General features: G+C 39.9%; 1 protein-coding gene across 2 annotated transcripts in view; it reads right to left on the reverse strand.

The window, feature by feature from the left end:
- Positions 1-23279, reverse strand: part of nf1a (neurofibromin 1a) — a 309684-nt gene that overhangs the window by 175394 nt on the left and 111011 nt on the right. For both annotated transcript variants that reach the window (XM_047391263.1, XM_047391264.1), the window contains exons 22-26: positions 18452-18574; positions 18261-18344; positions 18059-18175; positions 3675-3856; positions 3349-3560 (exon numbers count right to left, since the gene is read on the reverse strand). In XM_047391263.1, the coding sequence (XP_047247219.1) occupies positions 3349-3560; positions 3675-3856; positions 18059-18175; positions 18261-18344; positions 18452-18574 (718 nt within the window). The remainder of the gene's footprint in view (positions 1-3348; positions 3561-3674; positions 3857-18058; positions 18176-18260; positions 18345-18451; positions 18575-23279) is intronic.

The following is a 23279-nucleotide window of genomic DNA, read 5'->3' on the forward strand; positions in this document are numbered from 1 at the left end:
AGCCTTCAAGACATTTATACAGGGACAGATGATAAGTTACACAAAAAACAAGTCAAATAAAATGAGTAAGGAGATGCTTGACCTTGAGGGGCAAATAAAAGAGGCTGAACTTGAGATAAGTTTAAATAATTCTAAAGAAAAACAACAAGAACTTCTATTGCTGAGAGCAAAATATGATAAACTGATAAAGCCTCAGCAGAACTATTCAGACTGAAACAGACTTATTATGATCAGGGAGAGGGCAGGAAAACTCTTAGCATGGCGAATAAAAACTATGCAGAATGAGAGGGTAATAAATGAAATTACAACTGCAGATGACAACACTACAGATCCACAAAGAATAAATTATCTTTTTAAAGATTATTATTCAAAGTTATATACCTCTAAGGGATAGATAACACAGGTTTCGTTGGACTCCTTTTTTGATTCTATAACTACCCCCATACTTGGGGAAGAAGCCAAGGCAGAGCTGGATGCACCAATATCTATAAATGAACTTTCAAAAGCCATAGATAAACTAAAATCGGGAAAAACACCCGGACCAGACGGGATACCTTTAGACCTATATAAAATATTTAAAAACAAATTAGTACAACTCCTTTACGATATGTTAGTGGAAAGTTACTCAGCAAAGGAACTACCTCCCACAATGCGGAATGCTATTATAACGATACTACCAAAGCCTGGGAAATCAGCCACAAAATGTGAATCCTACAGATCAATTTCACTTATAAACTCTGATGCCAAGATAATAGCAAAAGTACAAGCAATCAGGCTTGAAAGATTTCTGCCATCCCTCTCTGACCCTGACCAGAATGGATTTATAAAAGGAGGGCATGCTCACCACGGAATCCGTCGAGTACTGAACATAATTTATGCAAAATATGAACATCCAGATACAGCTCTGCTATCCCTGGACACAGAAAAAGCATTTGACAGGGTGGAGCATGCTTACCTTTATAAAGTGCTTTCCCTATTTGGTTTTGGCAAGTATTTTACAAACTGGGTAAAAATAATTTACAATAAATCTACAGCATCAGTTATAACCAATAATATTGTATCCAAACCATTCAGCCTAGCTAGAGGCACGCGTCAAGGCTGCCCCCTCTCACCTCTCCTTTTTGTGCTGGGAATTTAGCTATTGGCTCTTGCCATAAGGAATAATCAAAATATTGTGGGCATCAGAATAAATAATATTGAATCTAAAGTTGGACTGTTTGCTGATGACATCATTTTAATGATGTCCAAATTAAAAAATTCAATTCCCCAGCTACTTAGAACTATTGAGGAATTTGGCAATATTTCCGGTTATAAACTTAATGAATCTAAATCCGCTATTCTATTTCTAAAACAATCTGAAAGATGCAATCCACCAATTCACACTACAATCCAAGTAGGAAATGACAGTCCTACTTACTTGGGTATAACGATTACTCCAAACTTAGATGAACTGGTTTTGGCAAATTACACACCAATGGTTAACTCAGTAGTGGAATCAATTAATAGATGGTCCACGTTGCCCATCTCCTTGATCGGCCGTATAAATATTCTCACAATGAATGTACTTCCAAGATTCCTGTATCTCTTCCAGGCCATCCCCCTCACTCCACCAAATGGTTTTTTTGCAAAAATGCAAACAATCTTCAATAATTTCATTTGGAATAACAGACGGTCCAGATTGCGCCTATTATTACTATATCTTCCATTTGATAGATGAGGGCTAGGGGTACCAAATCTTAAATGGTAATATTGGGCTGCTCAGCTCTCTAGTGCATCCTGTTGGTTCTCAGCGATAGTGTTTAAGTTTACCCAAGATAAACCTAACACCACATCCCTACCCCTAAATTCTTACTTATATTCAAGAAAATATAAAGATTTGTTAAAAAAAAAAACATTAAACCCACTGGTAAAAAATACCATTTGAGTTTGGTTTGATGCACATAGGTTAAAGGATGACGTATCAACACTATCCCAATTTTCTCCCATTTGGGGCAATATGACATTTGAACCAGGTAGAAAAGATACGGGTTTCAAAACATGGCATGATTAAGGTCTATGTAAAATTGCAAATGTATTTGATAAAGGCACTATGATGAGTTTTTATGACTTAAAACGCAAATTTTAAAGTTTCTTCAAATTAGAAGCTTTATGTTAGCTACACAAAAATCTCTCACACTTACCCACTCTCATTTCATTAGAGGACCTAGCAATAAATCACCATATGAAGAAGGGTCTAATATCCCGTTTCTACAATACCCTCAAAGACAGTTCCCAAACCTCCTCAGATAACAAAAGACTGGCATGGTGTGAAGATTTAAAAAGTAATATATCAGTGGATGAGTGGCAGATGGCCTGTCTGAAAGCTCAGACATAATCTATTAACATTAAACTTAAATTGATCCAATATAAATGGCTAATGAGAACATATGTTACCCCAACATTATTAAATAAATTTGACTCTAATATTTCAGATATATGCGCTAAATGTGGGGCCAAGGGCACTCTGATCCATTGCTTATGGGAGTGCCCTGAGATCCAAAAATTTTGGAAGGAGGTTTTAAACAGTTTCACACATCACAGGTGTTAAGCTGGATTGTTGTCCTAAACTATGTATCCTAGGGATTTGTTCCACTGAAAATCAACTAAACAATGTTGAAAAAAAAAAAAAAACCATAATCTACTGTTTGCTAGAGGCAAAATATAGTATAGCCAGGTCCTGGAAATCTATTTCTGGTCCTCAGCTGAAAACCTGGCTATCTATGCTATCTAGTTCACTTGACCTAGAGAAGCTTACTTTTATGCTTAAGGGTAAATACTCTATGTTTAAAAAGATCTGGAAAAATGTATTGTTATTTTTGGAATGTGGAAGTGTTTGTAATGATGAATGAGTGCCGCGCTAATTTTATTCTTTTTGCTATATGGGTAAGGTTTCCGCTATGCTTATGCTAAATAAAAACAATTCAAGTGTTTTTAGCTGTCTGAAAAATGTTAGAAATTGAATCACTGATAATGGATGATGTGACACAAGGGGGAGAACCTTTAATGTGAACAAGTTGTTTGATGGCTCTAATGTACGATGCTCGGAACGTTTGGATTAAATTCCAGTGCATGGCCCTGATACAACAAACTTAAAATATACTGTCTCAATGCACTTTACATATGTTTGTCACCTTGAGATTTTTGGCTGTTAATGCCTTTCTTTTTTTGTCGTCTTTTGTTGCTGTTATTACTTACTGTTATGTGCACATGTGTGATACATGTCTTGTACCGTGTTTAAAACAACAAAAGCAATAAACAGATTTTTGAAAAAAAAAAAAAAAACAGTCATAAAAAACCTAGGCTACATACCCACTGAGACCCAGGAACAACATTAGCCAGTGCCATAGCAATGGGCAGCTCTCCTTGGTCTCCCATCATGGTAACAAGCTCCACCAGCCTCTCAAAGCGGTCAGCCAGCACAGTCTCTGCCAAAGTGTCAAACTCTGTTCCCTGCTGCAAAATCTTGGTCAGTACCTCCATGAAAGTAGCACGAGTCTGAAGATCCTTGTGATATCCTAAACCTAAAACAGAAAAAAGATCTGAGTTTATACCAACAGTTTTTACTCTGCAGATGTTAACAGATAAAAAAAAATGCAATCTCAGCATTCTGGCAAAACCCTGTATAGAATACTGACCAATGGAATGCATGAGACCACTATCCACATTAGCATTGAGCAAGTTGGACATGGCCAAGATAGTACAATGACGAAGAGACGCCAGACGTCTGGACATTCCTCTCTTCCGTCCCCCCACTGTCTGACCCTCATCCTCAACTTCGCTGCAGTCATTAAGCAGGTTCATGAACAGGGTGAAATACCTGCACACAACCACAAAGCACAATGTTGTTATACGAAAATATAATAATTTACCCCAAATCAAACATTGCAATGCTTAGAGTGAACTATCATGATTTTTGTATTTTCTTCACCATGGTTTAATGCTGTGGAACAGGTTTTTACTATTGCATAGGTGTTAAGGAGGGTCACATGTATTCTAGACATTGTGTGTGTGTTTATCCTTGTTTGTCCTGTGGATTTATGTCTTGCTTTGTGATAAACTGGCGACGTTTCCAGGATGTACCCTGCCTCACACCTATTAAACTGAGAAAGATGGCCACCAGCCCCTCTCTACCTGAAGATAAGAGTGTAGATAATGGATGGACGGATAATGTTTTTAATGTATGCCTTGAAAGTAATGTAATGTCAAAAACACCTGTCATTTTTTTTGTGCCCATAAAAATTCACAAAGCAATAGGATATTAATAAAAAAAAAAGAAGTGACACAATGCAAAGAACAATATAAGTAGAATAAAGCATGAAAAAGCACAACATTAGTTGGTGTAAGAATCACAAAAATATCTCACAAACGCCTCATCTGTTCTCTCCAGTTTCAAACATCTGAAAGCTGCTCAGGAAACGATTTTTTGCTTTTCTCGCAATAGGCACAAAATAGTTCTTATGTAAATTTTTATTAGATGCTGGTTGCTCGTATGCCAGAACATCTTGATGATTGGAATATTTAAAAAATTTGAATGCACATGTCCAACGGTTCATTGTTTCAGTACTTTTTGCATACCTTTGCGCTTCTGTAACAAGAAGCTTAATGGCTAAATTCAAAACAGGTGTTTGATCCATGAATCGACCAATGCCAATTGACCTGCTTCAATCCAAATCGGTATTTAAACAGTCCTCCGTGTCATGTCATTCAAATTTGACATCATTAGAGCAAGACGACACATAACATATTCAAATTAAATTTTTCTAATTCAAAAATATTTTATTAATCCCAAAGGGAAATTAAATGTTATAGCTCATTATGCAGGTTTCTTCAGAGCCGTTGTAGATGCTGATGGCCGTGGGCAGGAAGGATCTCCTGTAGCATCTGTCTGACAGCATATCTGAATAAACCTCTGACTGAAGACATTCTGTTGTTGTACGACAGTCTCATGTAAAGGATGCTCAAGGTTCTCCATAATGTTCTTCATTTTATGAAGAAACCTTATTTGCAAAATGATCTCCAGAGGTTCCAGAGTAGTCCCCAGAACAGAGCCTCAACAGACCTCAACAGACCTTTATTATCTTGTTGAGCTTTTTTAAGTCCCTGGCTCTGATGCTGCTACCCTAACAGATGACGGTAGAAGAGATCATACTCACAACAGACTGAAAGGCCTGCAACATCTTGCTGGAAACACTGAAGGTCCTAAGCTTCCTCAAGAATTACAGTCTGCTCTGTCCCTTCTTGTAGATGGCTTCACAATTACATCTCCACTTCAATCTGTTGTCCAGGTGAACACCGAGGTATTTCTACTCCTCCACCACCTCCACATCTTCTCCCATGATGGAAATAGCATTTGACTTATTTCTCGTTTCTCTTACAATCTACAATCATCTCCTTTGTTTTAGTCACTTTTAAGATGAGATGATTGTGTCCTCCCCAACGCCACAAAGCGGTCCATCAGCTCCCTGTACTAATCTTCTTGTCCATCTCTGATCCACCCCACGACTGCAGAATCATCCGAGTATTTCTGCAGTTGACAGGAGTCTGTCTTGTACTGGAAGTCTGAGGTGTGGAGAGTGAAAAGGAATGATGAGAATACAGTCCCCTGTGGTGCTCCTGTGCTGCTGACTACCTGGTTAGACACACAACCCTTCAGCCTCACAAATTGTGGTCTGTTTATCAGGTAGTCTTTAATCCAGGAGATTGTTGAGGCCTCCACCTGAGTCTTCTGGAGTTTCTGACAAAGCAAATCAGGTTGGATTGTATTAAATGCACTGGAGAAATCAAAGAACATGATCCTCACAGTGCTACTGGCTTTGTCCAGTGGGTTTGTTGAAGCAGGTTTGCTTACACAGATGGGCCAACAGGAGTTACTCTAGGACCTTCATGATGTGGGATGTCAGGGCAACAGGTCTAGAGTCATTGAGGACCGATGGGTGAGTTTTCTTTGGTACCGGAACAAAACAGGAGGTCTTCCACAACATTGGAACCTTCTTCTGGGCCAGGCTAAGGTTAAAATGTGCTGCAGAAAGCCACAGAGCTGCTCAGCAGAGCTCAGGATTCTAGAGCTGACATGATCTGGACATGTGGTAGAAGAAAAACACATTTAATGTGTGACAGGAAAGCTGTGGGTCAAAGAAGGTTGCAATGTCTGTCTGGCTGTGAGCAGGAGAGGAGGATGCTGAGCTTTTTTCAGACCTGAACCTATTTAAGAATGTTTAGTTCTTGGGCCCTGTAGAGACATCCATCGGTCTGATCGTCCCGTCTGTTTGAAGCCTGTGATCTTCTTCATTACTAACTATACATCTCTGATATTGTTTTGCTGGAGCTTGCTCTCCAGCTTCTTTTTCTACACCTCCTTGTTGTGTCTTATCTTGACTTTAAGTTGCTTCTGTATACTCCTCAATAATTTCCTGTATCCCTCTCTGAAGGCTCTTTTTTCTTGTTAAGCTGGTCCTTCAGATCACTGGTGATCCAGGGTTTGTTATTGGGGAAGCATCTCAACATTCTGGTGGGGATGATGTTATCCACACAGAAAGTTATATAGTCGGTCACACACTCAGTCATGGCATTAATGTCCTCTCCATGTGGCTGGCACAGTGCGTTCTCAATCTGTTGCCAAAACAACCTTGCAGGGCTTCTTTAGCTTCTTGTGACCATTTTCTCACAGGTGCCTCTGAACAAGGGACTTATATTTCGAGCATAGAAAAACAAGATTGCGACCTAAATTGCCTAAAGGAGGTCTTGCTTTAGAGATATATGAGTCCTTGACATTTGCATACAACAAATCCAATGTTTTGTTTTATCTGGTAGAGCAGCAGACACACTGTTGAAATTTTGAAGTGTAGCAGAGAGTGAAGCATGGTTAAAATCAGCAGATTTTGCCACAAAAGGATTGGGGTGTTGTGTCTGTAGCTTAGCGGATCAACAGTGCCTTGCCGTTGCGAGGCTTCAAACAGGATGTTCTCAGATGGAAATGGCCACTGAGCCACTGAGTGTCATCAGCAGTTTGCAACAGAGATACAAAGAGACTGAAAGAATACAGAAAGGCATATATGTGGAGGTCCTTTGACCGCATCCCACACAGACAACTGCTTCATTGTGAACACTGCCCTGTGGATCCAGATGAAGAATGCCACAACTCCAAGCACATTTAAGGGAGGTGAGAGGAACCAAAGTATCATGTCAGACCATTCGAAACCATTTACATCAGCCTGGTCTGCGTGCTAGACGACCTGCAAGGGTACTTGACCACACCACCAGGCACAGGCATAATTGTCTTGCATGGGCCAGAAAACATTTACATTGGACAAGGGATCATTGGGCCTCAGTGCTGTTCTCCGATGAAAGTTCATTCACGCTGAGGCGGAATGATGGCTGCCAACGATGTTGGAGACATCAAGGAAAGTGCTATGCATCAGCCACTGCTGTCACCAGTCTAGCCTTTGGTGGTGGTAGTGTTACAGTATGGGCAGGTGTATCTAGTCAGTACAGAACTGCCCTACACTTTGTGAATGGTACGTTGACAAGCCCATACTACCTGAATAATATTAATCCAGCCACTGTGCTCTTGCATGAATAACAGAGGTCTAATTTCATCTTCATGGACTACAATGTTCCAGGTCATCGAGGTCGTATTACTAGGTAACAGCTGCTTAAGACTGGGGTTTCTCAAATGGAGTGGCCTGCACTTTCTCCAGACCTGAATCCCATTGAAACCCTACAGAATCAGCTGAGTCGCCATCTAGAGGCTTGTAACTCTGTACCCAAACCATGCACCCACACGCTCAAACCTAAGGGAAATTTTATAGTGGTCATTAAGCCGGAGCTCCTGGAAAGAACCCATGCATGTGAAGAACAGCAAAACTCCATCCAAAAAGGCCTTTCTTGCTGCCAAACAGTGATCACAACTGTGCCACCAAGTAGCCCACTTGATCATATTGAAAAGTAAAATATTTTCCACTAAACGGTTTAACAATTTTAAGTTCACTTTAAGGTTTTTAAGCTGCGCATAGAAGAAACATAGAAAGGTTATGAACAATTAATAACAATATACAGGTACATCTAAAAGAAATTAGAATATCGTGAATTCTTTTTGTGACTGTAATGGAGACCATTATTTATGAAATGTGATTTTTGAAGTTGTTTTATGTTTGAGTACTAAGTTGTAGTTCTATTAATTTCTAATTGTTTCACTTAGTAGTTTAACAATATACCTGTTTAGTTGAAAAGCACTCACCTTTTACTCTCTCTTGCTCTCGGTGGAAGACACACGCGTTTTCTCTCCCTCCCTCCCTGCTTCTGCTTTTTGTCTGTGTTTTTCTCAGAGCCTCGCTTTGCATATCCTCCAGACTTTCAACGTAATTGATCAAATGTTTTCAACAGGAAGACAGGGTAAAGGAGAACCCTCTTGTCCAGACGGGATAAGAGGGTTCAAGGACAGTGGCGCTTCTATCAGTGTTGACAATCTATTTCATGCAAACACGCTCAGACTTATATATTTGCACACTCAGGATTCCACCGTACCCTTGCTAAATCTTTACTTATGTGTGTGTTGCTTACCCCTGCTGAGGTTTTTTGTACTACGTCAGACTGAATTCTGCTAAGAATAGAGTCTGAAATACGACTTTTTTTTCCTCCTATCTTACTTTACCTAAATTTGTTATTTCATTACTTTTCATAGATTTTCAGATTTCTCAGAAGGATTACCAGTGAAAGCCAAACATTATTAGTATTTGAAAGTTTGGACCTAAACTGTTTTATACCAGTGACCCAGCTTCTCTACTTAGACTTCAGTGAGCGCCCATGACTGTTACTATTTGAATGATGGGACCACGACTGCCTCATACCAGTGACCTCAAGGATTATCATTATCATTTGTCTTCTAGCACAGGATGAATTCCTTACCACAGAGGAGTTACTGATCCAATTACCTCTATTAGAAAGACTGGATTAGAACCAGCTCTTACCAGTAAACTTCAGAAAACCCTCTGGACCAACTTTATTGATACTTTATTGATCCCCGAGGAGAAACTAGAATTCCAGTACAACCCATCCAAACAGACATCATGACACATGACAAGGGAGAACGGGTCACCGAGGCTTTGCTGCCCACTCACAGGCGCTGCCCTTGCTAGATGAGAAAAGAGGCCACATTAGGTAAGTAGAGGGAAAAAAATCATATTTCACACTTTATCCTTAGCAGGATAGTGTTTGAGATTGCAAAAAACCTCAGCACAAAGAGGCAACAAGTTTACAAAACAACATCATGCCGTGATCGGTGAAGGTGGTGTGAGGGGGTGTATATGTTTATCTTGAGCATGTGTGTGTGCATGTGAATGTGTGCAAGTAAGTCCATGAAGCACTGTCACAGAGGCCATTGTCCTTGATGGTATATTGGAATGTCACAAAAAGTAAATGTTGGAACTAAACGTTTGAGCAGCAACGATGTAAGATTCACTGTTTAAGAGGAAGTGTAATGTTCAAAGAGCAGGGAATGAAGCAGATGTTGAGGAAATGGGGAACAGGGAGTGGTAACTTACAGCACAAGACTGATAACTAAGGAGAGGGCGCAGGACAGAGGAGCGGTCAGACTGAGGTAATGATGGCTCATCTCTGATGTGAAGTACATGACATGGAATCTCGGGGGAATTACAAGGAAAAAAACAGATATTGTGTAGAGTAACCAAGAAGACAAGCATATCAACAAAAACAAGCTAATAAGGCTGGAATCGGGTCTATGAATAAGAGGAACTATTGGTTGTTTGGTCAACCAGGAAGGCCACTGCAGATGGTAGAAAAGACCCGAGACACAAATATGCTGAGATTCTGCACCACAAAGAGGTTCAACCCTTGAGCCATAAAGGGCTTCAAATTGGGCCTCTTCTACCTGCAGCTGCTTAACACACAGAGGACTAAGTGAACTTGGTCAGTGGACTCAACAAGCCTAGTTGTTCCGAGGTACAGGCCTCCAGTCATCCCTTTTATACCTTAAAGGTTGAACTTTTCAGGCTCCTAAGGTTTCTGACCAGCAAGATTTAAGACATCAGTGTTCTTGACTACCATGACCTAAGACATCAGTGTTTCTGGTCATGGAGACCTGGGACATTAGCGCTTGTCTACTCAGAGGAGGGGAATCAAGAACTTCAGTTTGCCTTCCGTACAAAAATAAATCAACTTGTCTTCTGAAAGATCTACTGGAGCAGGTGTATGGAAGATCTTCCATCCCTCAAAGCCTCTACTTTAAACTCTCCAGTCTCAGCATCAGGGAAAGTTAGGTTAAGTTGATTGATCAATTTTTAGTATTTCAAGTGCTCTGTGTTGCTGAATTTTATGCTGTTGCTGACCCCTGGCAAACACATTATTAATTCAAACATATTGTGTCACCTTACAATTTAGTTCTTCAACTGTAGTAAAATCTGCCTTGGTGCATGGTTCAAAAAATAGCTACAAGTGGTTTTTAATGGTTGCCTTAAGGCCAAACTTGTTAAAACAACATCCTTGGGACTCACTTTCGAGTTACTAAAACTAACCTAGCCCATTTACCAAGTGCAAGTTCTACAATTAGGGAAGTGAGTAGCTAACAGATTCTTGTGATTTGGCTAACTACGGGGACTACTCAGTCCGGCCAACCCATCGATTGAAAACGGTGTGACTTCAGGGTGTAGGCTGTTAGAGGCTAGGCGAGTCATTTCCCGACACTAGCTTAAAAAGATTCTTCTAGTAATCATACTCAGTGTAATACTCGTCTGGTTAGGAAGACCCAGACCTGTTAGATGGAGAGCTGGTTTGAGCATTCCACTCAGAATTAGGAAGTAGAAGGGAGGGGTTAAGCTCATCAGACAACAAAAGACCTTAGATGCCAAGAAAACATTTGTTAAGGTAGGCTGGATTTTTTTTTTCATTTTGGACCTAATGGGTTTCATTCTATTAACTGGATAAATATAATAAAGAAATATCCTATTTATAAAGTTAGAGCTAAAGACTTTTAAGGCCAATAATGACAAACAAATTTTCCAAATTAAAGGGATCTAAAAAGATAGAAGATTCCATTATCTTTAATAGCAAGAGTACAGACCATATAAATAGAAATTTGGCCATAACCAAATTTTTTTTCCAACTACCTCCTATTACCCATTATCAGACATAACAAACACACAAGAGTGGGACTTAAAAGTACTTTGCTCCCCAAAGGAAAGGGAGGCATAGTTTGCCACACCTACGAAGTTATTACTGGTCTTCACAGCTCAGATACATTGTCCCATGGATTAAAACAGACAACACCAGATGGGTACAAATAGAACAGGACAATAAAAAAAATCTATTCTCTTCGATTCTCCCTATTTTACACTGAATGACATATATATGTGTAATGGCCAGAAATACAAATAAAAAAAAATCTCTGGAGGATGAAGCAGTTAAATGACTCTTTAGAATGGAAAATACACTGCTCGTCCTCTCCACCACTAGAACAAGTAAGTTATATAACTGGAAAAGGATCATCATGATTTTTATTTTTCCTATTTCAACATCTACTCACAAGGAAAGGCTCTACATACAGGATTCTAGGACGAGAAACAATAGACAATGAAGGTTAATGCTGTTGGACATTTCCAACCTCAGTGGATCTTGCTTGAACCTAAAAGTTAGGGACTACATATGGGAAAACACCCTTTACCCACCAAGAGGAACCATGGGAAATAAGTCCTAATTCCCCACTTTGTAAGCCCATGTATTGTTTAGTTTTGTTTGTTAAAAGGACATAATGTTCAGTGTTCTAAAGTGTTATACTGTTTGTAAAAATGCTAAGTAAGGTCTGCAGAATGTGCCCACAAAAAACATACCCTAGTTGTGTAGCTAAATGTAAATGGTCTAAATACCCCAATTAGGAGAGAAAAAAAATTAGGAGAAAAACAACAACAAAAAATCTCAAATATTATTTCTACAGAAAACACACTAAAATTTACAAAACTAAAACTCTGGTTATAAAAATTAATTTTATAGTTCCTATAAGGATGGGAAAAGAAGAGTTATAATTAAATTGCTGCCTAACTCTGTTAAAGTTGAAACTATTAAAGTAGTAAAAGAAAGTGAAGGTCAGTATGTGATAGTAAAGGGATTACTTAAAAATCACAAGTCACATTAGTTAATGTATTTTATACAAGTCTAATGTAATAAAGAGTTTGGGAAACAGGGCCGGTTCCTGTCATGCATATATGAGGGGGCAGGCAGGCACGTGCATGTTTATTGTTGTTGTTGATTAGTGTTTTCTTTATGGGATTGGGGTAAACTGTGTAGTACTCTGCAATTTGCCAGACTGCACTTCTCCCAGTTGGGCTTCTTTTGAACATGTTGGCCTAGAAAAAAGTTGCTTTGGTTGTAAAAATTTGCGCTGCTTTTCACAACATTTGGAATGTTTTTAGTAATTATTCATTTCAAAATAGTTGTCATTGGCGACAGAAAAGTAAAAATCTGCACATCTCAAAATGTGTCTTTTTACCCATTAATAGCTCATTTATTTTGTAATAAAGAATCTGTTGAACATGACCTCATCAATCATTGATGGTCATTGGTTAATCAACTGTCATTGTGAAATTATATTGGTCAATTGTGAACAGCCAGAACGCTGTTAAGAGTTAATCTAATATACACTGAGGTGCAGCCTTTACTTTGTAAAGCTTTGACTCGATGTTGAGAGACAGTCAGAAAGCCAAAACCAGACCACAACATACACATACATTTTTAGAGGCCAATGCTTAAGCCAAAAAATGGGCACACATTGCCAAATGTATTTATAAATTTAAATAAAAAATAGGATATATTTATGCTTTAATAGCCTCCCTTTTCTTGGAATTATGCTGCAAAATTTGCAAATGAAATAAATCAATGTTCTGCTATGCATCGTAATCAAGAGACTCACTGAATCAGGTGAGAAAATAGTGTACATTATTTATTTTCTGACAGAGTTGAAACATTACACTAATAAAGCATTACCAATATCAATATAGCTCACCACAATTTCATGTAGGTCAACTTAAGACCTGCCTTTCATTTCAAATTGCAAACCTACTTTAGTTAAATAATGTTAGCATTGGCTCCATTATTATGCTAATAAAATCAAACAGCTAAGCAACATTTTCCTATTTATTCATAATTTTGTGTTTGCTGCTCTCTATCATTCTATTCAGCCTTCGACATATATTAGCTTGTAATGTTAGCTAGCTAGAAAAACGATTCCTCAACAGTTGGAGTAGAAATGCTTGCAAGAAAATAGCTCCTTGAGTTAAAGTGACTTTTACTTACACAGAACAGAGTTTGGCCAGCATGCTGTAATTATACAATACTGTATGTTTATTTTTATTATCAACACTTTATTGTGAGAGTTAGGCTACTAGACATTCAAAAAAAGGGTTGTTTTCATGCTTTTTCTTTTCTTCTTTAGACTTTACCATCAAAGTAATTAAGTGAAATGAGTGAAATGGTCTAATTTGTCTGTTTGGTTGGATATCTCCCTCTCTGTCTCTTCATTAAACCTGACAAACATCAGTCAACAGCTGGATTTAATGAGTACAAAACATGTAGGCAATACATTACACAGTCATGCATGGATGCTGGAAGAAAATGCAAGCATTTTCAGCAGGTGTGGCGCCAAAATGTCCCCCTCTCCATCCCTTTCTCTAAAGAAACTTGAGGCCAGAGGCCACGTAGTGTTTTCAGCAGCGCTATAATGTTAAACATAACATCGCATACGTGGTCGTGAAAATTGAGCTTTGAGCTGACATGTCCTGCAGACGTCCGTCCACGGAGTCAAGTACGCGCGACTATGTTTTGCCCTTAAGTGTAGGAGGAGGAGGGAGAGGCAAGGCGTTGGGCATTTGAGGGGGCCAGGCACTTGTTTGAGGGGCCACTGCCCCGTCTTGACCCTGCGTTAAGCCGGCCTCGTTGGGAAATCTTTATTTAATAACATGGCAACAGAAAGTAAGGCCTTCCAATATCTGGAAGGGATTTTAATGTAGTTTTAGATAAAAAATAGAATACTACTAATGCAAGGAGATATGATAAGCACCTTTTAAATTTTATTAGAAATTATCTAAGTGAAATGGGAATGATAAACATATAGATACCTCCAAAATAAAAAAAAGATTTCACTTAATATTCTGCAAATTATGTTTATACCACAATAGACTATTACATTTGAAAAAAACTAAATACTGTATGTATAGAATACAGGAATGTAATATTGGGAAAGTCAGATTTATATTAAGCTTAGAAACAATTTGGAGGTTCAACGATATATAATAAGATATACATGAAAGTGGAGAGTAGAATGATTGAGGGAAATACCCCAGCAGGTCTGTGGCATTCAATAAAGGGGGTCCTCAGAGGTAATTTATTAGCCTACATTAGAGCATTGAAAAGAAAAAAAAAGTGCAAAAACCACATCAACCATTTAAGGGAATTGGAAAAGATGCACCAATCTACAGAAAATCCTAGGATTCTTCAAGAAACTGGTATAAGGATCAAGATTAGAGTAGACAGAAAATAAGTAAACTCTTGACAGAAATATTATGAAACATGGCCAAAGGCAACTAAACCATTGGCAAAACAAATCTGTGAACAAGTATACCATGGTATTTTCAGGTTATAAAAAAAATGTTATAAAAAACAACACTGTATATGATGAGGAAGACTCAATCCCTCAATTAAAGATCTAGTAGATAAAGATCAAACAGGTCTCATAGGGAGGCACCAAACACAGGATAGAATTAGAAGAACACTCCACATCACTGTACAAGAACAAAAACAAATTGTCACAGTTTATTTGGCAATCAAATGCCAAACAGTACACAGAACACTGTAAACATAAATTCAACTGGAAGGTAACGTTGATAAAAAATGTCTAGGGATATCAATTACAGGAAACCTGAACACATCATGTAAAACCAACTATGATGACATACAGGTAGATGATCCAACACTACCATTGGATTTCAGATCAAAAACTGAAACATTTAGGAAAAAGTTGGACATGGACTGCTTGTGTTAAATAGGGCTTGGTGGAAATGTCCCTGACATTGGAAGATGTTGTGGAGAAGGCAGAGCTGCATCTGGACACTGTACAACAGATGATCATTGCGCATTTGGAGGGGCTGCGTTAGCAGTTTGCAGAGAATTTTGGAGAAGAGACCATAGCAAATCAGTGGGTTAGAAATCCATTCTCATTCACAGCTACACCCAGTTATGCACTAACAGTGACACTTGTCAAACTGAACTCTATGATGGATTTGAAAAAAAATGAGTGAAGTGTCACTTGGGCACTTCTGGCTGTCTGTGGAGACATAGTTCCTCCACCTCTCAAAAAAGAAGCTACAGATACTCAACCCGTTCAAATCTAGGTACCTTTGAATGCGGTTATTCTATGTTAACATTAATCAAAAAGAAGTACTCATCAAGCATGCAGGTAGAGGATGATATACATCTATCCTGTCAAAAGCGCATTCCCACATCAGGCACCTGTGTATATCAAAGAAGCAGACTCATTGCTTCCATTAAGATGAGTCAAGAATTAATTATTAACAATAACTGCTGATATCTAAATGTACTTTTGCAACAAGAAAGTGTTCTTACCTGCTGAGTCTTGATCCATTTAGCAACAGCAACAACAACCTTTTCTTTGGAGATCTTTTCCCATCAGATGCTTTGAACAGCGTGGCTATAAACTTTGCTTCAACATTCTCCTTTGACAGTCAGATATCCTGACCTCCAACATCAGTTCTCTGGCGAATTCAGAGGTTTCTTGTTCGAAGCAGTTTGCAGAAACGTCCTCCGATCACAACTGACTGTGCTTGGTGGACCAGACCAACCCATCTGTCCCTCCTTAGTTTACCAGCTCTGATCCAGGCAGTTCTGATCCTCTTCACTTCCGGAAACTAGTGCAGACTAACAGCTGTTGTCGTAGTATTGCTGTCACCACCAGTAATGCACCGTCTCGCCAAATTAACGCTGTTTTTAACGCAACTTGGCTTCTACCTGAACCGTTTATCATTGACGCTCGCACAATGAATGACCAGAGACTTCCCCTCTGACGGCACTTCCTGGCGACTTTGGAGTTGCAAAATTTAACATTAAAATATGCTAATTTTGTGTCACAATTGTCTCTAATAACGTATTTAATCCTAATATGCCAATTACTGCCTAATTTCTTCAATAGTAAGATGTTTTCATTCAATTTCTGTATCTCAATGCCTTGAGAATGTATTGCGTGATTTTGAAGTCTCTCAGTGAAAAGCTGTAGGAGATCGCTCAGATACAGAGGCTAGAAATGGCAAAAATGGTGTCAAAATCGCAACTTAAATCCAAAATGACTGACTTCCTGTAGGGTTTGGACCAAGGCTCCAAGAAACTTTTTTGTAGGTCCTGAGAAGTTACATGTGTGCACCAAATTTCACAATCCTTGGTCAAAGCATGGCTTGGGGGTGATTTTAAAAAGATTTCTAGGGAACGCTGTGGGAAAATTAGGCCACACCCATCAAATATCTCATCAGATCTCTTTGGGGGACTGGACAAGGATCAATCATATTGAATTTGGTGCAGATCAGATGATATATGTGGAAATTAGAGGCAAACATATGGCCATGGCATGACATTGGACTGCGCCACGCTGCCATGGCCACACCTTCAGTGTTCCAAACGAAGTTAGACCAACATGTTATGTGTCCTCTGAAACACTTTAGAGCTGATTGGGTCAAGAGGGTCACAGAGGGACCTTTCCAAGCAAAAAAAGTGACTTCCTGTTCTCAGGGGGCGTGGCTTTGATTATGTCATCATTTGACCACATAGAATTGTTGGTCACCGGAGAGGGATCAATCATACCATGTTTGGTGTAATTCATCCTATTTCTCTGAAAGTTATTGCTGTTCAAAATCTGCAAGAAGGCTAACTTTGAGGCCTGGCCCCGCCCCTTCAACATGCTCGAAAACTTTGGATTTTGCCAATTTTCAATCCCCCATGCCTTAACTGCATATTGACCAAATATGAAGCCAGTAGCTAAAAATCCCTAGGAGGAGTTCGTTGAAGTTCGACGTGTAGGAAAAGTCAAAAACAGCCAAAAATGACCATTTGACCCAAAATGGCTAACTTCCTGTTGGTTTTAGGGCATACCCCCAAGAGACAATTTTTTGTGATTTGGGGAGATCTACCTATGTACCAAATTTAAAATCTCTAGGACTTACCAGTTCGCCTATCTCACTTTAGGGGGTGCTGTAGAGTTGTTTGGCCATGTCCACTTTCAATTTCATTAAAATACTAACATTTCAAACGGGGGACATTTTGGGTAAAGTTTGGTGATTTTTTGAATATTTTAAAGCTGCCAAACAGGCACTTTATTCCACCGTTGAATAATAATATTAAGAAACATTCGAATTACAATAGGCCTTCACAGCGCTTAGCTGCTCGGGCCTAATTATTGCTGGCAAATAATTCTTACAGCTATGTGGCTAAGTGTCACAGTTCTTCCCCTCACTCATTCCCTTTGCCGCCTTTATATTGGATCTAGCTTGCATCTTAGTCAGTTTCAACTTGGGGTAGTTTTCCAGTGTCCTTGTGTTACTAGATTTAAACACCAGCAGGACCACACGTGAAAGGGAGGATGTCGTGATTCTTGCCATGGATGACTCTTACCTTGCTAGCCAACAGATATGTAAGATCCAAAATCACCCTCAGCATTATCACTGAATTCTTTTAAATTTTACATCCGTCAGGTGATGTATAATCCATAAAAAGTCCATAAAAACAAACGAGACCACAATCAGACAGGGTAAAGGAGCAGCAGAATAATCTGTGCCCCATTTTGTTGTCTTTAAAAATCCTTGATTTTGAATGTTGTATATAATGAAGGAAACAGAATGGTTAAATACATCAATAAAGCCCTAAAATTATTAGGACATTCAGGCCCTTTATGGGTGAATGGAAACTTCTGGCCATTAGATGCCACCACTTAAGTTCTTGCCAGAATATGCCTTACTTGAGGAAGAGCTGAGACTTGGCCTCCATCAACTCTACACCATCACCCTCCTCTGGCTGCAGAGGTAGACCAGCCAAAAGGGATACTACAGCCTCCATACTGGCCTGGTCCAAGTCTCTGCAGATTACAAATAAGAAAATGTTTTTGAAGAAGTGAGCGTATCTTACATGACATAGATTTAAAAAATTCCAAGGAGCTGCACCTTGTCAGGCACTTGATGTCATCATCGGAAGCTTGGTTAGAAGTTCCCATTACCCAGTCTGTCAAGTACTCCACCATCTTGTTTCTATAAAAAACAGTAAGTGAGAAATATTCAACACTGACAAAAGTAATAATAAGCTCTGTGTAGTTTTTTGGCAGAAATCTCAGGCCTAGTCAGACTGAAACACTGACCTGAACTTCATCTCCTGGCAGAAGGACAGGTCATCTCGTCTCTCCATCATCACCTCAACCAGTTGGCAAAGCTTGGTTTTGATTTGAATCGCATGGACCACATTACCAAGGATGCGCACATACCTAGGAGATGTAAAACAGATCAGTACCCCAAAAACTAGGATTTTTTCCCGATCTCATCTCAATATTGTGTTTACATACTCAAACAAGTGTAACAGCCCGACCATGATGTGAGGTGTGGATATGCAAACCAACATATAAAAGGATTGATAATACAATCCTTTTACATGTTAGTACAATCAAAATGTTGTTTTTTTTTCAAATCAGATGACATAAAATTGGTAAATACAGCAGTCAGTCAGTCATTTTCTCAGCAACTTCTGCTTAATGTGGCCATTATTCCGAAATAATAATAGAAATACAAATTTTCATCATGCTCTACATTCATCTTCTGCACTCAGTGTACCAAAGAGATCATCACAGCAGGATCCCCAACCGTTTGCTCCCCATGGACTGCACCCTACCAGCAAGCTATAGGTTGGGGGTGACATAACTGTTACAATATGAAGGCAATAACTTACTTCTGGGCAAGGCCAAATGTTCAGTACCCCCGTTCAGCTCCGAAACTTGTGTTCCTTGCCACTGCGGATTCTCCTACTTCTCAAGAACACCAATTGAAGCAGGGAGATTGCTTGTATAGTTTCCGCATCAATAACACGGAATGTACAAAACATATGACTCGGCATCCTAACACCACATGCCCCACATAGTGGTACCAGTCTGCAACTTGGTCTTAATCTTTATTTTATTTCCCATTGCAATTGTACATTTCAATGAAATTTGTCCTCCTGTATCTCCAGGCTTCTTTTTACAAAACCACAGCTCCTCTCTCGACACACTGTCATGTACTTTCTCTAGATCTAAAAAAAACGCAATGCAGCTCCCTCTGACCTTCTCTGTACTTCTCTATCAACATAAAAGCAAATATTGCATGTGTAGTATTTTTTCTTGGCATTAAACTATACTGCTCCTCACAGATGCTCACTCTTGACCTCAGTCTAGCTTGCACTACTTACCCATAACTTCATTGTATGACTCATCAACTAAATTCCTCTGTAGTTGCCCCAACTCAGCACATCTCCCTTGTTCTTGAAAATTGGTACCAGCACACTTTTCCTCCATTCCTCATGCATTTTCTTGCTCTCTATGATTTCATTGAACAGCCTATTGAAAAACTCTACTACTGTCTCTCCTAGACACTTCCATAAATCCACAGGTATATCAGAGCCAACTGCCTTTCCACTCCATATACTTTTCAATGCCCTCTATCCTTACTGATTTTTGCACCTTCCTGGTCCACAACAGTCATTTCTTTTATTTGTTCTCTCTCCTTTAATTTTTCTATCACACTTGTTGCTCCTGTCAATAAATTTCCAACTTGATCCTTAATCACCATACCGTACTAAGCATCTTTTCCATGTCTGTCTCTGCCTCGTCAACCTGTATCATACAAGTCAGCTTCATACAACTAGCAAAGTTGTATTAAAAACTCATATAAGCCTTTCGTTTAGCCTTAGCTACCCCTACCTTCACTTTACACCGAGTCTCCCTGTACTCCTGGCGACTCTCTTCAGTCCTCAGTGTCCCATTCTTTCTCAGCTGATCTCTGCTCTTGTAAGTCACCCTGTGTTCCTGCCTCTTCTGGAAGAAAGTACTGATAACAGCAATTTCTATCCTCTACATAGTCTACCACCATCTGTCCTTCTGCATTCCTGTTCTGAATACCAAACCTGACCATCATTTCCTCATCACGTCTGTTCCCATTCTGTCAGATTCAGACTGGATAGAGCAAGCCTTGGCAATCTGGCACATGTAGCAGATTTATACTTATTTATACTTATACTTATTTATACTATGATCTTCAAAAGATTCCATATAAGGAGTGCTACATTGCTACTGCAAAATAAATTGCACAGACAATAAGTAGGCGTGTTGCGGGCGATCTATAAAGATTGTGTGCACAATGGATAAAGGGTGTAAAAGTGGTGCAAATCGACCTATTTATATGAACATTTTGGGTGTGCTTCTTGCTATCGTCATAGACACCCCACCAAATATCTCATCAGATCTCTGTTGGGGACTGGACTAGGATCACTCATATTGAATTTGATGCAGATCAGATGATGTATGTGGAAATTAGAGCCTCCTTGATGCCAACATTCGTGTGATTTGGCATTTCTTTGGGAAAAGTATTGTATTTTTTCACCTTGGGCGCGAAGGCCATTTTCCTTCCCCCGGTAACGCCCCCTAAACACGGCCGAAAATTCACGATTTTGATAGCTTTTAATTTCTCATGCCTTAACTGCATATTGACCAAATATGAAGCCAATAGCTCAAAATCCCTAGGAGGAGTTTGTTAAAGTTCGAGATGAGTAAAAGTGAAAAACGGCCCAAAATTAGCCTTTGATCCAAAATGGCTGACTTCCTGTGCATTTTAGGGCATACCCCCAAGAGACTTGGTTTGAGGAGCTCTACCAGTGTGCCAAATTTCCAATTGTAGGCCCTCACAGCTCAGCCCAACTCAGCCTGTGCAGCGATCGCGGGAGCCTGGCATTGTTGCCTACATGCCACCATCGAGGCTGCCATTCGATTACAAACGTCACCACTAGATGGCACTGTGAGTGACATGTCGGTCATGCAGTCATGAGTTCTGTTCTGGTGAGAAGCATTCAAAATTTGAGGGAAATCCAACCTTCCAGATGGAAGCTGCACTCACTAGTTTATTTGTGGGCAGGACTAAAATTATGTAATGAATTGACTGTGCCAACATGTTCAGCATTGATCCATGATGATGTATACTATATTTGCAGTGACGTATAAAGGATATAGAGCACTTGAAATGGCGTTCCAAATTCCAACATAATCCAATAGAGCCGTTTGGTGGTTTACAAAGATCAACCATATTCAGTTTGGAGTAAATCGGACCCTGCACTCACTTGTTTATTAGTGGGCGGGGCTAAAACTATGTCATCAATTGACTATGCCACCATGTTTAGCATTGATTCACACTGATGCATACCAAATGTGAGGTGGATCCAAAGATGTATGAGGGAGATAGAGCACTTAAAGTGTGCTAGGGCGCGCCATTGATCCAAATTTCAATGTAATCCAATAGAGATGTTTGGGGGTTGTCAAAGATCAACCATATTCAGTTTGGAGTAAATTGGATCATGGATGTGTAATTTAGAGCCAAACGTAAGGCCATGGCGTGACGTCAGAATCTGACATGCCGCCACGGCCACACCCTCCAACCACACCATTTAGTAATGGAAACTTTCTTAGATCATCATGTTATCTGTGACTGGAGACAGTTTTGTGTTGATTAGGTGAAGCGGATCAAATATGGATCACGCTAAGAGAACCATTACACTTCCTGTTGTCAGGGGCGGGGCTTTGACAATGTCAGCATTTGATTATTGAATAATGTTCAGGGCCTCATATGGATCAATATCAGAAAGTTTCATGTCTTTGTGACTTATCTTGTAGGTACTGTAACAGATTCGTGTTTCATGGCAAGAAGTGAGATTTTGAGGCTTGGCCACACTCACATACTTTCATGTAGCAAAACGTTTTTGATAACGTTTGATCCCCAATGCCTTAAGAATACAGTCATTGATTTTGAAGTCTCTAAGTCGAAAGCAGTAGGAAGAGTTTACTCAGATTCGACGTTTGTCAACAGGAGAACATATTGGCTTTGGTCCAAAATGGCCGACTTCCTGTGGGGTATGGACAATGGGTCCAAGAGACTTTTTTGTAGGTCCTGAGAAGTTACATATGTGTACCAAATTTCACAATCCTCTGTCAAAGCATGGCTTGGGGCTGATTTTTTAACAGTTTCTAGAGGGCGCTATGGAAAAATTAGGCCACGTCCACCAAATATCTCATCAGATCTCTGTTGGGGACTGGAATAGGATCAATCATATTGAGTTTGTTGCAGATTAGATGATATATGTGGAAATTAGAGCCAAACATAAAATGTTTATTAACCACTGTAAAACTGCCCTTAGGTCTGAGTGTGTGATCGCAGGTGTTTCGTCCTGGAACACCTCGACCGCCCAGGGACGTACGCCAGGATCCTGTTTGTAGACTTCAGCTCGGCCTTCAACACCATCATACCAGACATCCTCCACCAGAAGCTCACCCAGCTCAACGTCCCAGCCTCCACCTGTCAGTGGATCAACAGCTTCCTGACGGACCAACAGCAGCAGGTGAGACTGGGGAGCATCTGGTGCCCCCCAGATGTGTGTTCTATCCCCACTCCTCTTCTCCCTGTACACAAATAACTGCACCTCATCGGACTTGTCCATGAAACTCCTGATGTTTGCAGATGACACCACTGTCATTGGTCTGATCCAGGACGGTGATGAGTATGCATACAGACAGCAGGTGGATCGGCTGGTACACTGGTGTTGTCAGAACTACCTTGAACTCAACCCACTCAAGACTGGAAATGGTGGTGGACTGTGGAAATGGTGGAGAACATCATCCCCATACACCCCCTCACCATCCTCAACAACACTGTATCGGTGGTGGACCACTTCAGGTTCCTAGGAACCACCATCTCTGAGGACCTGAGAAGGTCTTCACACATAGACACTGTTCAGAAGAAGACCCAGCAGAGACTGTACTTCCTGAGTCAACTCAAGAAGTTCAACCTTACACAGGAGCTGCTGGTCATCTTCTACACTGCCATCACTCAATCTGTCCTGTCTTCATCCATCTCAGTGTGGTTTGGATCATCCACCAAACAGGACAGGTCCAGACTGCA

The sequence above is a fragment of the Girardinichthys multiradiatus genome, chromosome 18 (genome assembly GCF_021462225.1).
Source record: "Girardinichthys multiradiatus isolate DD_20200921_A chromosome 18, DD_fGirMul_XY1, whole genome shotgun sequence".
Taxonomy (NCBI): Eukaryota; Metazoa; Chordata; class Actinopteri; order Cyprinodontiformes; family Goodeidae; genus Girardinichthys; species Girardinichthys multiradiatus.